The 17,471-nt window shown below is 45.1% G+C and overlaps 1 protein-coding gene across 1 annotated transcript in view; it reads left to right on the top strand.

Annotated features, from left to right (window-relative positions):
* Positions 1-11,687, top strand: part of DNTT (DNA nucleotidylexotransferase) — a 36,167-nt gene extending 24,480 nt beyond the window's left edge. Inside the window, exons 9-11 of the mRNA XM_036829103.1 lie at positions 2,259-2,504; positions 9,262-9,345; positions 11,258-11,687. Coding sequence (XP_036684998.1) covers positions 2,259-2,504; positions 9,262-9,345; positions 11,258-11,344 — 417 coding nt within the window. The 3' untranslated portion in view covers positions 11,345-11,687. The remainder of the gene's footprint in view (positions 1-2,258; positions 2,505-9,261; positions 9,346-11,257) is intronic.
* Positions 11,688-17,471: the final 5,784 nt, after the last annotated feature.

The following is a 17,471-nucleotide window of genomic DNA, read 5'->3' as shown; positions in this document are numbered from 1 at the left end:
TTGGGATTTTAAAAGCACAACCCTGCCATTTACTGGCTGTAGGAGCTGGGACTCTTTCCTAGCTTCTCTTTCCTCATCTGTAAAACAGGGATAGCAAGCCTCTCTCATTCGCTAAGGGGAGGATTAACTGAGAGAATTAGATAAGGCATTTGGTGCAGGGCTTGATAAATGCCTATTAAACAGTGGCTGTAGTCATGATCTCTCCTGCACGACTGTATATTGAACTCTGCTGGAGAGCCAGGCACTGCGCCGGGTGAGGGGACCCACGGGAGGACGCGAGCAGCTGCACCCCTTCCCTTGCTGACAAACAGGCACCAACTCTGTCCACACCCCTGCAGCCCCACGCCTGCCCCCAACATCTCGGTTGTGAATCATGGTTAACTTCCACCTCTACCTCACTCCCCACCCCTGCCTTTCTTACCGAAATATGCACTTTCCAGATTAAAATGATTATGTCTCATGCAGGCACACTCGAGCACATGCTTACACGACACACGCATATACACATACGATGTTTGAAAACACCTGCAGAACGAATGAACAGCCAGTGGGTATGGTTTTCAGTTGCCTATCAGATGAATCTACATGTGGTCCTTGTAGAAGACCTCTCGGTGGAAGAAATGGAGGAAAAGAGCTTGGAAATACTGATCTTGGGGGGAGGGTGCCATCCAGAAGACTCCACTGGCCACCAGCAATTCACCCCAAAGAGGGGAGGGCTGGCTGGGTGTAGTTTGGGTTCATGCCTGGTGGGTGGCCCGTCTGTCTATGACCAGCCAAAGTATCACCACCACGTGGCAATAGTACAAACACAGTTTACAACTTTTAGGAAGCCAGCTTTGTGAATTTTTTTAAAGGGGGGAGGGATGTTATAAATTTGGCTTCAAAGTGAGACTGTTTTGATATTTTAATAGCTCGCTTTTCAGATTTACATAATTCAAATTGACATGAAAGGCTGCTATATTGACTAATCTTAGTAAGTTTCATTAAAAGGTAGAATTGTGTCTTTCCGGAGTTGGTTGTTAGATTTGTCTAGGGCAACATCTGCCTCCTGCACCAGAGGCTCTTCCTGACATCAGCGCTCCCCACCCCCCAATCCCCCCACTCCCCACCCCTGCTTCAGATGGTGCCGGTTCTTCCTCATACCTTTTCTGGGAGAGGCACTGAAGGGCCAAGTGTTCCCTCTTCTGGGATCAGCAAAAGGAAAAGCATCCCCTCCTCAAAGTGTTGAGTTGAACTGAAACAATGTCTCTTGGGGGTGGGGGTGGGTTGCACACGAAATGCCAAGCGCTTCTAATAACAATAGCAAATGGAACTAGTGATGCTCCAAGTGTGGTCCCTAGATCAGAAGCGTCAGCACCACCTGGGAACTTATTAGAAATGCAAATTCATCTCCCCCCACCCCGCCCCCGCACGAATCAGTCTGGGGACAGGACCTCCCAAACTGTGCTTTAACAAACCTTCCAAATGCGTCTGATGATAATATTTAAGAATGTCTGACCTAAAGAATCTGAGAACAAATCATACACCCTAATAGCTATGACTAGATTATTTTCAGGTTATTTGCTCTTTCAGTTGCTACTCAGATTCAGCAGTTAGTTGCATAGTTCTGCCTTTCCCTACCCCACATCTGCCCTGTGCCGTGAGGAAGTCCCACGGAGCAGATAAATTGGAGGATGGCAGCTTGCTGGGCGTAACTTTCTGACTAGGCAACGTTCGGTGACGTGCCACCAATTTTGTCTGAGTGTCCAAGGCAGGCAGAGCAACAATCTCAAAGTGCTCCCTAGAAAGAGCGAGTCATCAGGCCCCAACGCGGCTGAGCCTCAGTCACAACCTTTTGGGCCAAGTAGACCTAGTCATCAGTATAATATGGAGGGACACTAAGTCCGAACAACCGCTAGAAACGGCACGGCTTTTTGTTCAAAGTTGGTTTGTACTTAAGGGAGTGCGGCAGGTTTCTGAACACTGGTCTGCCGTCAGACCTTGGGGGAGTGGATTCTCTGGCAGCTTTGCCATGAAGCGGCCTTGGCTTGGGCCCTCTAATCGCTAAATTCCTCTGCTGCAGAGGGAGCGTAACACACCCACTCCTTGGCTCCCTCTGCTAGTGTCGCCAGGAGGGCTCACAACGCAAGGACAAAACACACCCACGTTTTGCTTAAATCTGCAAAGCTTTCTTTAAGAGCGTTCATTAAGAGCCCAATATAAAATCTCTGACCCTCTGCATCAGGGACTCTTCCTGACGTCTTTCTGTTTATTTTCAGGGATTACTTTTATACTATGACCTTGTGGAGTCGACGTTTGAAAAGTTCAAGGTGCCAAGCAGGCAAGTGGATACTTTAGATCATTTTCAAAAATGCTTTCTGATTTTAAAATTGCACCATCAGAGAGTGGACAGTGACACGTCCATCCAAGAGGAAGGAAAGACCTGGAAGGCCATCCGTGTGGACCTGGTCATGTGCCCCTACGAGCAACATGCCTTTGCCCTGCTCGGCTGGACTGGCTCCCGGGTAAGTGCTACCTGGCTCTGTGGGATGGTCTTAGCTTTCCAGAAGAGGTAGACTGGGTCTACCTGGGCCCAGGGGAGAGACGATGGCAGTGGGGGTGGGGATGGGGGGAGACGGACAAGGAAGGGGGAGGGGGTGGACAGGAGAGAGGGAAGTGGCCAGAAATCTCTAAATCAGGGCATTCCACCTGCACATGGTCAAGTGAGACAGATGCATTTACAACAGTTATTCTCAAAATGAGATCCCCTCTGAATTGGGAGATTGGGATTGACATGTATACACTGATGTGTATAAAATGGATGACTAATAAGAAAATAAATAAATAAATAAACATTAAAAATAAAAAATATGACACACACAAAAAAGAAAGAAGCCAAGACACAAAAGGCCACATATTGTATAAATCCATACGAAATCTCCAGAATTGGTAAATCCATAGAGACAGAAAGTAGATTAGAGGTTGCCAGGGGCTAGGTGGAGAAGAAAAGGAAGTGACTGCTAACAAGCATGGATTTCTTTTGGGGTGATAAAAATGTTCTGTAATTACAGATTGGTGATAGTTGGACAACTTCATAAATATACTAAAAGCCACTGAATTGTACACTACAAAACAGTAAATTTTACTGTATGTGAATTACCTCAATTTAAAAAAAAATTAATGAATTAGCACAAAATATGTAGTTAGTGAAACTTACTGATATATTAAATGAAGCATATCAAATATTTCATCTGTCATGAAATCTTACCTTCTAATAAGTCTAAGAAACTTGTTTTTATGATGTAAACATTTTTGTTAAAAACAACATCACAACTGTCAATAATTTTTACCGTGTTTCAATGTACCCATCAAAACTTTAGATTAAAAAAGACTTTAAGAAGAAAAGTTGCAAATTAAAAACAAAACCAAGTACGGATTTATACCAGTTACACGATTCCCTTAGAGTGGCTCATGAATCATTGGTATATTCTGAGCATCATAAATGATTATGATTACAGACTTATTTACACAAGGTAAAGTTTATAAATCTTTGACTAGGCGTCAAATTTCTAACAGGAGTCAATGACTGCTAATTTTTTATTTTGTACCACAGTGGATGTCCAAAACCTAGTATTTCTGCTCTTGCTATGTCTCAATTCTATTAATTCCCTTCTGGGGGAAAAAAAAAGACAATTCTACAGGAACTCAGAACAACTGCATGTAATAGCTTAAAATCGTATTAATTCAAATTAATATTACTGGAGGAATGTATGACATTACTACCATAAAATAATAATGTGTGAATTATTAATATACCAAAATAAAATAATCTTCTTATTCCTACTACACAGAATAATTCATTTTAATTCTAGAGACGTATACTTAATTGCCAAGCCAAGAGCCTGCCTACTTCATTCATTAAGTCAACAACTATTGGCTGAGCAGTCATTATGTTCACAATATTATAAGGAATACGAAGATACTGGTCCCCACGCTCAAGGGATTTATAATGTAATACAAGGTGGAAGTGGGCAGGTAATAGAATGTGGGGATGGATTATAAATGTTGAGGATCTTACAGTTTAACCTATAGGTAACGGGAAAACTATTAAATGATCTGAACCATCTACTGAGTTAGACTAGGAGATTAACACAATAGTCTAGATAAGGATGAGAAAGATCTAAATTAAAGTAATGGTGGGGAAAGGCAGATGAAGAAAGACTCTCAAGTCTTATTTAGGTGGTAAAATCAGTAGGATTTGGGTGACTGCATATAGAGGAAGCAATACCACCTAGAAGTTAAGGCTTGCATAGGCTTTGAAAACACACTAAAAAAAAGAAAAAAAAAAAAAAGAGATCCCCTGACCACAGCATCAGTCTTACCTGGGAACAGGTTAGACATGTAAATTCTCCACCCCACCTCAGACCTACTGAATCAGAAACTCTGGGGGAAGAGCCCAGCAGTTTGTGTTTGAAAGAAACCTGCAGGTGACGCAGCTAAAGTATGAGAACCATGGAAGCAGAGAAAGCAGTCTGGTGGCTAAGGGCACACGTTTGGCTCATCCCAGACCTGGTCACAAGCCCCTGCCCTGACTCTTACCAGCTAGGTGATCTCCGTCAAGTTCCCCATGTCCTCTAAGACTTAGTTTTCCCATCAGGAAAGTCAGGGCAAAAATGCCTCTACCTCCCTGGGTTGCAGAGATCCAGTGAGATGAAGCTGGCAAAGCCCCCAGCACCACGCCAGGCACGGGACCAGGGCTGGCCGAGTGGCAGCTCCCAGCTCCCATCATGTGATATTCATAGACATGGTGCCCGGGATTTGTCCCATTAGCTTGTGCTCCACCCTCCCAGCTAACACCCCACACTGTTTTCCCACGTAGTTGACTGTTGCTTTGAGTGACATGAGTCGTTAAAGGAATTTATATGATAAATGACATAGAAATTAATTGTCCTCAACCTTGAGTTAAATGTCAGGTGTGTTTGCTTTTGGGGGGAATCATTTCAGCACAGGATCTCAGCACTAGAGCTTCTTACCCTAATCAAAAATGTTGGCTGGTATCTTTCATTCATAAAAATTAGGGAAGCTGATGAAACAATACATCATAAATGCACTTTGTTTGATAGACGTACATCTTTGGGAACAGAGTCTGTTGGGAAAGGGGAGAGTTCCAAAAAGAAGTCCAAAGTTATACAAGGTCATGCCAGTCAGGATTCGCTGGCAGAAATGGTTGTTCTTTGTCCATTTTGTTTTTAACATGGGCATCTCTTCAGCGCATTTTATTCTCTTTTCTCAGAGTTCTCAGAAATTACTGTTATTGGCTCTGTGGGGCACTAACAGAGCACTAAGCTCTCCCACTTTTTAGCTGGGTGACTTTAAACAAATTATAACCTCTTCAAGTCCTAGTTGCCCCATCTATATTGTGGATAACAGTGGCGCCCACCTCCCAAGTTTGCCATCTGGTTAAATGAGATGCGTGTGTTTAAATGTGGTAAGGGCTCAGCCAACGGTAGCTACTTGTGTTATCATCTTTACGCCCCCGCTTATGTGACCACTGAATGCGATGTGTTTTGTCCCCAGGTGGATACATGTTGGTGGGTGACCAGGTTTAGGTCTGGTCTAAAATTTTGTGGGTGAGAAATTTAATTTCACCTTTTAAGCCAAAGATTTCAGCACCTGGGAAATGTTCTTAAGCCACTTCACCTATTAATCTGACCCCACTTTGGGGTCATTAACTTACCAGGTTGTCTCGTCTACTAAGCTGACAAAGCTTCCTTTGGATCTTGTGCCTTAAAGATTTCCTGAGTAGGATGCATCCACTGGGACACATTGAGCTGAGGTTTTTCTAGAGCCATCCAAGTACAGTGCAATTTCTGGACTGGGTATGGAGTTCATTAGTTTAAAAAAACAAACAAAAGAAGCTTTTGTTTTCCTCTGAATCATATTTCTTCAAACTAGATCTGCCGTTTGTCAGCATGACTTTATTGGCTGAGATTCCTTCAAGAGTATTGTCCACGTTTGTGTCAGATGCTAGAGGAGGTACACTCTCTCCTCCGGAAACACATGGACAATGGTGGCTAGATGCCTAGGCTACCCCAGCCTCTTTACTAGCCCAAATGGCTCCCTTTCAACAACTTTAAAAAGCATCTCTTCCTTAAAATACCTTACTTCCATTTCCCAGAAGATTGTCATAAGAAACATGCATATTTACAAAGACTACACAGTGAATGGCGCCCTCTAGAGTTTTGCAGTGCACAACTTGCACAACTGTATGCAGCATGCACGGGCCAACCTCTGAAGTGTGTTGTGACCAGTGATACAGCCAGACTGTAGTACCACTGCCCCTGCTCAATGTTCAGCTTTCTTTATCTGAAACAAAAGACAACATCCTTGCCCTGCCTATCTCACAGGGTTGTTGAGAGAAACTAAAGAGCTTGTAAAGCAGAAGGCAGAACTGTCCAGGGTAAAGAACCTGAGCTTTGGGATTCAGGAGTCTGAGTCCTAGCTCTATCATTGGCTGTGTGGCCTTGGGTAAATTACTTAGGCTCTCTGGGCCTCCTTTCTTCATCTGAAAAATGGGGCTAATAACAGTACCAACCTCACAGGATTGTAATGAGGATTAAATTAGACAGTGCCTTCATCTTAACACAATTCTGAGGCTAATTGTATACTTAATACTGTTCTTTTAGAAGTATTGTTAGACTCTTTTAGAAGCTGTTAAATACTAGTGATAATAGAGTAGATCAGAAATTAATATAAAGCAAGAAATCAACCCAGCGCCCAGCACAGGATAAGCTCTCCATAAACATTAACTAGGATATCATTGCCCGGATTATGACCACAGCTGTTCTGACTGGTCTCTTGCCCCCTACAGCCGAGTGATCCTGTTATAACGTAAGTCAGATCGGGTCACTCTCCTGCTCAAAACCTGGCAGGGGCTCTGCATTCAATGCAGAGTAAAAGTCTTCCAGTGGCCACGAGGCCCTGCATGGTCTCCCCACCCCCTCATCTCTCTGAACTCCTCCCCACTGCTCTCTCCCTAACCAGCCAGGCTCGCCCCTCCCTAAGGCCTCTGTTCTAGCTGTTCCCTCTGCACGGTGTGCTCTTCCCAGAGTCCACTTGGCTAGCTCCTTCACCTCGGGCAAGTCCTTGCTCAGATCCTACCTCCTTTATGAGGCCTGCGCTGTACACAGCATGACCTTTGAACATATCATGTAATTTACTTATGCTGTTACTGTGTCTTATTTGTGTCCCCTGTTGAATCCAAGCCTCACCAAGGCAGACAATGTTTTGTTCTCTGTTATATTCCAAGCATCCAGAACACACCTGTCACACAGTAGGTGCTCAATAAATATTGGTTGAGTCAATATTATTACCCTCCAAATGGAAGACATCATTATAATTCCTAACAGAATATGGAAAAATGCTCCTGAGGATTTAGCAGAGAAGTCCAGGAATAGATCTCTCACCACACAGAAGTGGGGAGCCAAGAGGGGCTTCTCACTGCACCTGTTACCCCATCCTCGCCAGCCTCCCCCCACGCCCAGTGTGAGGAGCCGTTGCTCTAAGTGCTGGGGGGACTGGAGGCAAATGGCCCAGGGCTGTAGGAGACCGTGTGCTAAGCAACACTCCTGTACTTTCACAGACCAGCAGCTACTGCACCCAGAATCTGCTTCACCCTGATCCTTCCACAGCCATAGTTTGTCCTCCACTCCCTTATAAAGAACTTCTGGCTGGAAAGTCTGTCTTCACACACCCAGGTGAGGAAGGGCAGTTCCCAGTCTCCGCCAGCTTTCCCATACTCGCCACTAGAGGGCGCAATGATTCCATCCTTGCTCCCTAATCCCACATGGAAAGGACAAAATTTCTAGATCTGTGCTTCTTAGGAAAATTAACCTCAATGACAACTTCATTCATTGTCCTCCTTTTCCAGGGTTTCCCTGTCCTCTATCTAAGGCTTCAGGTTTTGCTCCCTGGAGCCTCCGAGCCCACCCTGATTATAGGAGATGCTACTCTGGGGCAGGTGGCTCAGACCATCAGTTTTACAGAATCTCGTATGAGAGGATGTTACAGCCAGAGGGGACCTTACTCATGCACTTCCTCCACCCTCCTGTTTGACCAACCGAGATTCAGAGAGGCTGGGTGACTTGCAGAGAGATGCACAGACAGACAGGAACAAAATCCAGGCTGGAATCTGGATCTCCTAACTCCTCATCCTCTTTTACATTAGTGATATTCCAAATAAAAAACAACACCAGGTATTATTTATCCAGCATTTACTCTGGGCCAGGTATTATTCTGGACACAATCCTCACAATCCTCATTTATTCATTCAACAAATATTTGCTGTACATCTTCTATGTGCCAGGCATCACTTGAGGAGGAAATATGGTTATGAACAGAACAAATCAGGTTCCTTTTTTCACAGAGCTTACAGTCTAGTGTGTGCATGTGAGCATGGAGCTTTGTCATCGTAGACTATTGCCCTGGGGGAGAAAATTGCTTGGAGAATGTTTAGTGGAGATAGACATTTCATTACAGTAAGTCCTCTACATACTAACCTTCAAATTGAGAACTTTCAAATATGCAAACGTGCATCTGGTTCCAGCAAGGAACCAGAACCTGTGCCATCAACGTCAGGCATGAGTGAAATTTCAGCTTGCCCTCTGTCTCCTATTGCTGACGATCCTTCAGCTCTACCATCTCCCACCTCCTCTCCCTCCTCCAGTCAGTAACTCTTCTTGCCTGTTCACTCGATGCCAGCCCCTGTGTGCCAGCTGTTGTACTGTACTACTGTACTTTTCAAGGTACTGTACTGTAAGATTTTAAATGTTTTATTGTGTTTGTTTTTTATGTATTATTTGTGTGAAAAGTATTATAGACCTATTACAGTACAGTACTATATAGCCGATTGTGTTAGTTGGGTACCTAGGCTAACTTTGCTGGACTTAACGAACAAATTGGACTTACAAATGTGCTCTCGGAACGGAACTCGTTTGTATATAGGGGACTTCCTGCATAGGGACTTAAATATCTTTAAACACATAATACTGAAGACATTCTACACTTGATAGTAATTTATTTATTTATTTAAATTTATATATGTATTTGGTTGCACTGGTTCTTAGTTGCAGCACGTGGGCTCCTTAGATGTGGCATGCATGTGCGATCTAGTTCCCTGACCAGGGGTTGAACCCGGGCCCCTGCATTGGGAGCGCAGAGTCTTAACCACTGTACCACCAGGGAAGTCCTGATAGTCATTTATTTTAATTATTTCTTATCCAGCAGTTTGAGAGAGACCTCCGGCGCTACGCTACACACGACCGGAAGATGATTCTGGATAACCACGCTCTATATGACAAGACTAAGGTAGAGCTGTCTCCCTGAGATGGGCCTCTTTGATCCTCGTCACCAAGGCTGGCTCCCTGAGCGCTTTTCCGGAACTAATTTTAGTGTCCAGGTTCAGTTTCCTTTGCCCCGAGTGCCCTGTCCCCACCGATCACAGTTGAGGGCAGCTGGAAAGATCCTGATGGGAGCATAGCCCCCACCTGGCCCAGAATGCACCTCGGAGGCTTTGGGCTCAAAGATGATGGGCTAGTTGGACCCCTAGAACCAGTCCAACAGTGAATATTAACTGAGTTTGGTATATCCTTGGTATCTGCAATGAGTAACGCCAAAGAAAACCAAGGATCCCCCCAAATCACAAATATCACTCAAGTACCCCTCAGATGCAGTGAGAATTAGAATTTTGAGTGATCATATAGGTCATGAATGAGAGTCCACTGCAAGAAGGAGAGCAACAGAGCTGCCCTGAGATGTAGATGAGCAGTCAGCTAGACTCACACACCAGCTGAGACTCACTTGGCGTGCTAGCCTTGCAGTAGTCCAAATGCTGCCTCAGCAAAATGATAGATTACTGTATGAATTAGGAAGAGTTAAATATTCAACTAAGTCCACAAGTGCCAAGATCTACTCTTCCTATGGTAATCAAAGGCACTAAACTAAGCTCTGAGGAGGAAGAAGACACAAAATAACTAGAAGTAATGGTTTTTACCCTTTAGAAGCTTATAGTCTAAATGAGGTGTATTTAGTTAGAGCTGTCTCACAAGTGTCAGAAACCCAATACAAAATGGAAACGGCAAAAAAAAGAAAAGAAAAGAAAAGAATTTGGCTTATATATTGTAGCATCTGGGATAACATGGACTTCAGGTGTGGCTGTATCAAGGTGATCATGCAAATTTCCCTCAGTGTTGGTTTCACTCTCAGGCAGGGTTTTCCTATGAATTCCATCCTTCTAGCTTAGCTACCCCTTCAGAAAAGAGCTTCTTTCCTAATAATTCCGGCAAGAGCCCTAGCTGATGTTCACTGGCCAGGCCTGGGCCATGTGCCAATCCCTGAACCCTTTTCCGTGGCTCTTATTGGCCAGGCTTGGGTCGTGTGCCCCTCCTCGGAGGTGGGATTAGCCCCACCTGACCCTCAGAGACTGAGAGTAGGGAGGGGTGGTTTCCCAAAGAAAAATCAAGGTGCTGCTGTCATAAGAGAGGGCTGTGGGTGCTGGCAGGAAAGCCTCAGTTGTCTAGCATGTGAGTGGAGGCAGCTTCACATAACACGATGTAGGAAGACTTACAAATTGACACATAACAAATTGTTCAACATAAGCGAGTGCCTCCTACAGGCCCAACGCTGTGCTATAACAAGTAGGGCTGGAGGAGAAGTGGTGCTCGATCTAACAGAGATCATGGGGTGGGAGGCTGGCGGGAGCGGGGCAGGGGTGGAAGACCAGGAGGAGAACCCAGCATACACAAGTATCCTATAATCACCGCTCCTCCTTACCAGTGGCAGTAGTACGTAATTCCGACTGCACAGGAGAATTTCCCAGACCCCTTAAACAGATGGATGACAAGATCTCTCCTGAGATTCTGATTTCATTGGACTGGGGTATAGCTCAGTTTTCAACACTTTTTTAAAAAACTCCTTCAGGTAGTTCTAATGAACAACTGTGGTCAAGAACTACAGATCCATAGGAAAAATACCAAATGCCTCTAGTTGAATATGTAAGGCTGTCATAATTTTACCTTAATTTATTAAGTTTTTGGGGGTGGGAAAATACAAAAATTACAGAAGTCAGGTAAGATGAATTTTTATCCTCAGAAGCAGGGTAAAGTGTTTTAGCAGTAATTTATTTTGACAAAACAGTTTTACAAGTAATATTTTCACTATGTCAGCACTGAGATGCTTAACAAAAATATCTGAATGCACATATGTCTTGTTATGCTTTCAGAGGATATTCCTCAAAGCAGAAAGTGAAGAAGAAATTTTTGCACATCTGGGATTGGATTACCTCGAACCATGGGAAAGAAATGCTTAGAAAAAGTTGTCGACTTCTTCTCTGTTTTTTTTTTTTTCTTTCAGGTTAGATAAATTATGCTTCATATTATAATGAAAGATGCCTTAGGAAAGTTTGGGATTCTTTAAGTTTTACTGAAATGCAGATTGCTTCTAGAAATAAATAGTTTGGGAAACACGATCATGCTCCACCTGGTAATGGGTTATGCTCTAATAGGCCATTTGTGGGACTGTTACTTAGAATTCACAATGCATTTTCCACAAACACAGTGTGGTAATTGGTGGCTTGTTTTCAGGAAAGCTCATCAAAGCCCACTTTGCCCACAATGTAGCTGAAATACTGTATATTTCCAATAAAAATAGGAGAAAACAAGATGGTGGAGTCTTTTTTTTTTCACTCAAATATTTTAAACTATTCTTAAACAAAAATGTAACAAAATGAAAGAATAAAGAGTTTCAGGTTTACCTTGAGGGGTGAAACAGGTTTAGTCAGAAGATCAGAGATTCTAGAGGGGGTTGTGGGTCCCTCCTGGAGCTTTGGGAGGAGGGGGACTGAGTCCTGACTCTCAGCTCAGGTCAAAGCCTGCTCCTCCCCTGTCACCCGGAGCTGTGTCCCTTGTGTCCTGGCACAAGGGCCACATATGGGATGTACTCTCACTGCTTTCACTCAGGAGGAAGCACAATTTCCTAAACCACCATCTCTGAGTCTCTCTCAGGGAGACGCTCTCTCTTGCCCTCTTCATCTTAGGGCACCCAAGGGAACGGAGGCAGCCTTTGGAACTCCCAGGCTGCAGACCCATTTGGACGTCATGCCTTCTCTAGGAGGGCATCGACTCCATGCCTTGAAGAGACCCGAAAGGCCATCTGTTCCAGCTGCTTCTGTGTCCTCAGCCTGCTGGAGAGCTGGGAGGCCTCACGATGATCCTTGCCCTTTCCTTCCGGCCCCCTCAGAGAAGAGGAGATAGCGAGATCCAGGACCCCACAGAGAAGCTTGATGCCCCGCCCTGGGCACAGGGAAGGAACCTCCTTCCCTTCCTGGTGCTGGAACCTGGGGGTGGGGTGTGTATCAGCTAGTATTGCCCCAAATTCAAACTATCCCAAAACTCAGTGGCTTAAAGCAGCAGAGATCTGCACACAGCCTGGGTGTTTGGCTGAGCTAGGTGGGGCTCTGCTCCTCGGGTCCATCCTCCTCCTCCTGGGACCTGCGGGCTAACCTGGCCCTCTCCTTCTCACGATGACAGCAGAGACAAGAGAGCAAGCAAATCCCAGTGTGTATGTGCTTTTCAAGACCCTTTCCATGTCTGTTAATATCCAGTGGCCGAAGCCGGTCACATGGCTAAGCCTCCAGACATGGGGAGTTACGCTTTGTCACAATGGGATGTATTGCAAAGGGCATGAATGCATGGAGGGTGAGGAATTGGGCCCATGAATACAAGCTACTTCAGAGAGTTACGTGTTTCGTTTCCTTTACATTCTTTTCTCTTCCTATAAAGCATCTCTTTTAATCCTGATAAATCTGGAGGTGCCATTAGAAGCTGGGGAGGGGATTCTTCTGCTCAGCTGGTGACCAAGAGCCCAAACACGGGGGAGCAGGGCCAGAGGGGAGCACTGAGGAGGCCGTGGGAGGGAAGGAAATGGGAGCAGTAGTGCCAGGAGGGTGGAGGCGAGGTCCCCTGCCAAAGCTGGCTTCTGAGGGCTGGCGGGGACATGGGGAATTCCTGCTCTCCTGGTCAGCTGCTCCACTGCCCATCGGGCTTCACAGCTCAGCGTGCTGGCCCACGACAGTGAGGCTGATTGTCGTCACCCACCTTCCTCTTCCCCGGATTATTCAGCAGAATGCTCTGTGGCTGGGCTCAGGCAGCATCTGGGAGATGGACTCATAGCAACACATGGCAGGCCAGCGCGGCCACGCCCTAAGGATTGAGGATGAGCACGTCCATCTCATGGGTGCTGGGCCCCAAACCCAAAGGCCGAGCAGCACCTGGGACCAGGTGAGCAAATCGGTGGAGAAGGATGTTTGAATCAAAGCTCCTCCAGACACCACATTAGGCATAAAGAGCGTGAAGAACAAAGATCTGAAGGAGCCCAAGGGTCGACAACAGAGCACAGCTGGGCATCCCCTGAACCGCTCCTTGGGAGGGACAGCCAGAGCTGACGCCCAGGGGCCCCATGCCCACCTCGCTTCTCTCTTTCTACAGCCCAGCAGTCCTTCAATCTCCTATTGAAATCTTCTATTTCTCAAGACAGAATCTGATAGGGCCAGCTTGCCAGTTTGATGTAGGCCAACTGGTCACTGGTTGCTCTCCAGCTAATAGGTGTGCTGCCTTTGGGCCAGGTGTGCATTATGGGTCCAATCAGCCATGTGACGGTGTGTGTGTGTGTGTGTGTGTGTGTGTGTGGTTGTGTGTGTGTGTGTGTGTGTAAGGTGAGGTGGGTGTGGGTAGAGGCTGTTCCTCTTGGAAGGGCTATGGCCATTGGAGGCTGGGAGCTGTAGCTTCTTAGGGCAGAGCCGCTCCCATAGAACCCAAGGCCCCAGGCCCTCCTCCGTGCTTGGTCCACTCTCCAAGTTCAAGGGGCCTCAAGGTCTAACCCCCCCCAGCACCCCTCAGCACCTCTGTCACCAAAGAAACTTCATCCTTGAGGCCAGGGAGTCAGCAAGGAGCCCAGGCCTCCTGGGGAGGGGGAGGGAGGAATCATGGAACAAGGGAAGTCAGGGCTCGATGTCCAAAATCCAGATCTCCCCTTCATCATAACAGTCTCTCGCCAGGAGAGACCTGGAAAACAAGAGAGGAATATGAACAAGACGACAATGCCAGAGAGCAATGGCCGGTCAGCACAACAGTAGGAGTGCTGCCACCTAGAGGGGTGGATGGGCAATGCGGGCTTAGAAGTAGGAGAACCTTGGAGGCCAGAGGCCTTCACAGAGAAGGAGGGAACACAGCAGGTTTTTTTCTTTTTTTTTTAATTGAAATATAGTTGATTTACAATATTGTATTAGTCTCAGGTGTACAACATAATGCTTTATTTTTATAGATCATACTTCAGTTAAAGTTATTGTCAAATATTGGCTATATTCCCTGTCCTGTATGTTACATCTTTGTAACATATTTATTTTATACCTAGTGGTTTGTACCTCTTAATTCCTTTCCTCTATTTTGCCCACACCCCCTCCTCTGTTAACCACTAGTTTGTTCTCAGTATCTCTGAGTCTATTTCTGTTTTGTTATATTCATTCATTTGTTTTATTTTTTAGATTCCACACATAAGTGTTACACAGTATTTGTCCTTCTCTGTCTGACATATTTCACTAAGCATAATACCCTCCAGGTCCATCTATGTTTTGCAAATGGCAAAATTTCATTCTTTTTTATTCTATTGTTTTAAAGAATGGGAGGATTTGGATCCATATTCGTGGTTCGAGCACAGAGACCAGGGAAGGTACATCATGGTTTTTTTTTTTTAATTTTTTATTTATTTGTTTATTTATTTATGGCTGTGTTGGGTCTTCGTTTCTGTGCGAGGGCTTTCTCTAGTTGCGGCAAGTGGGGGCCACTCTTCATCGCGGTGCGCAGACCTCTCACTATCGTGGCCTCTCTTGTGGAGCACAGGCTCCAGATGCTCAGGCTCAGTAATTGTGGCTCACGGGCCTAGTTGCTCCACGGCATGTGGGATCTTCCCAGACCAGGGCTCGAACCCGTGTCCCCTGCATTGGCAGGCAGATTCTCAACCACTGCACCACCAGGGAAGCCCACATCATGTTTTATAAGCAGCAACAAGGGTAGCTGATCCAGGAGCCAGAGCTTTTGTTTCTATTTTTTGGGGGGCCAGCACGGTGCAGCACGCAAGATCCTAGTGCCCCGACCAGGGACAGAACCCGCCCCCTCTGCAGTGGAAGCGCGGAGCCCTAACCACTGGACCACCAGGGAATTCCCAGAGCTTGTTTTTGGAATGAACTTCTGGAAATGAACTTCCCAAGCCTTCTTGTGCACGCTGAAAATGTCAAAGGGGGAATAAGAAGTTTTTGTTATGTATGACAGAGGTAAAAACTGGCAGCCCATGGGACAAATACAGCCCATAGGTGTATCTTGTTTGGCCTTCACTGTGTTTTAGGAAATTTTTAAACTAGTGATCAGTGCTTAAAACCTCATAGAGTACATTAAAAAAAAAAAAAAAAAGGGATTTATAACTTCTCTCGGGAAACAATTCATGGCAACAATGGGCCACATTCCTACCTGGCATCAGGGGCTATTGCTGAGGGGTGCTGCCCTCCGTGGCTGGGCCGAGGTCTCCAGTTCAGCACCAGCTCCCAGGCATCAGCCGCTGACTCTCCATTCAGGGTCTGAGCAGCTCCCTTAGGTGTCAATGTTTGGGCTCATCCTCTCACCTGTGGAGTTCAGGAGTCCGAATGGTCAAAAGAACCCTTCCAAGTTACAACAATGACACAAGAGCTACTTTCCCCATTTGAGAGTCAATTTATGGAAGTTAGCCTGCAGGGAACACAGATGCGCGACAGGAATGCCACCACTCCCCCGACCCTGTAGACATTGATAATCAATCCGTTGGACCCAGAACCTTCTCAACACAAGTGACTTTTCCAAGAAAGGCTTTTCCAGTTTATCGGGTGAAAGCTTTTTTTTTTTTTTTTGGTGGCAAAATATATGTATCATAAAATTCACCATTTTAACCACTTTTAAGTGTACAATTCAGTGGCATTAATTACTTTCACAAAGTTGTGCAACCACCGTCACTATCCATTTCCTGAACTGTCTCATCAGAACTGAACTGTCTCACAGAAACTGAACTGAACGGTCTCACAGAAACTCTGTGCTCGTTAAACAATAACTCCACACTCCCCCTCCCCCCAGGCCCTGGTAACCTCAGTTCTACTTACTGTCTCTATGAATTTGCCTATCCCAGGTACCTCATGTAAGTGGAATCATACAATACTTATGCTTTTGTTTTTGGCTTGTTTTGCTTAGCATAATGTTTTCAAGGTTCATCTATGTTGTGGCATTTGTCCCTTTAGAAGGCTGAATAATATTCCATTGTACATCTAATATACCACATTTTATTTATCCATTCATCAGTTGATGGACATTTGGGTTGCTTCCACCTTCTGGCTATTGTGAATAGAGCCACTATGAGCATTGGTATCCAATATCTGTTTAAGTCCTTCCTTTCAGTTCTTCTGAATATAAACCTAGAAGAAGAATTGCTGAATCACATGGTAATTCTATAATTTTTTGAGGAACCACTGTACTGTTTTCCATAGTGGCTGTACATTTTGCATTCCTGCCAACAGTATACAAGGGTTCTAGTTTCTCCACGTCCTTGTCAAGATTTGTTATTTTCTTTTCCTTTCTTTTTCTTTTTTTTTTGGTTTTTTGTTGTTATTTTGTTTTGCTTGTTTTTAATGAGAGCCATTCTAGTGGATGTGAAGTGGCAGATGAAGACTTTTTGCCTGTCCTGGAACCAAAAGACAGTTCAGGCTGAAAACAGTTATATGCTGGACAGGGCTTCAGGTATATGTACACGTGTCACATCTGGAGTTGCTGGCTAAGGTGAGCTGGGGAAATGGGGGGGTGGGGAGTGGGCAGCAGCTACTCCCACTGGGAAATGCCTCATGGTCTGACATCACATGGCAGGTCATGTTCACAAGCCTCAAATCCCCAAATCCACCAAGTTTTCTCCTAGTACCTTCCACTGCCCCAGTGTTTCCTGAGTATGATATTCAAGACTATTTAGGTAGTATGTAGATGAATACCTTTGTACTGATATAATAAAAAATATTCACTGAGTGCCTACTAAGTAACTCATTTTTCTAGGCATTGGGCATGGAACAGAACAAAACTCTCTGATTCTAAGCATGGAGGTTATATTCTAGAAAGGTGTTTATTTTCATACATGTTACAAAAATAATGCTTTTCCATTTATAATAGTGATATAAAGCTTCCCTTCTGAGTACACTTATTTAAGTGAGAAAAATGAATCAACGTAGGGGAAAACATTTAGTAAATATTACCAGTGGGATGGGGACATGGCAAGAATTGGGAGGGAAGATAGAGGAGCACAGAGGGCTGATGTTTGGGAAACCTGCAGGTGGCCTGCTTACCTTCACTCACCAACTGCCCAGCGCTGATTCTCTCAAG

This window comes from Balaenoptera musculus, chromosome 16 (genome assembly GCF_009873245.2).
Source record: "Balaenoptera musculus isolate JJ_BM4_2016_0621 chromosome 16, mBalMus1.pri.v3, whole genome shotgun sequence".
Lineage (NCBI taxonomy): Eukaryota > Metazoa > Chordata > Mammalia > Artiodactyla > Balaenopteridae > Balaenoptera > Balaenoptera musculus.
This window is presented reverse-complemented; position numbering and strand designations above follow the sequence as displayed.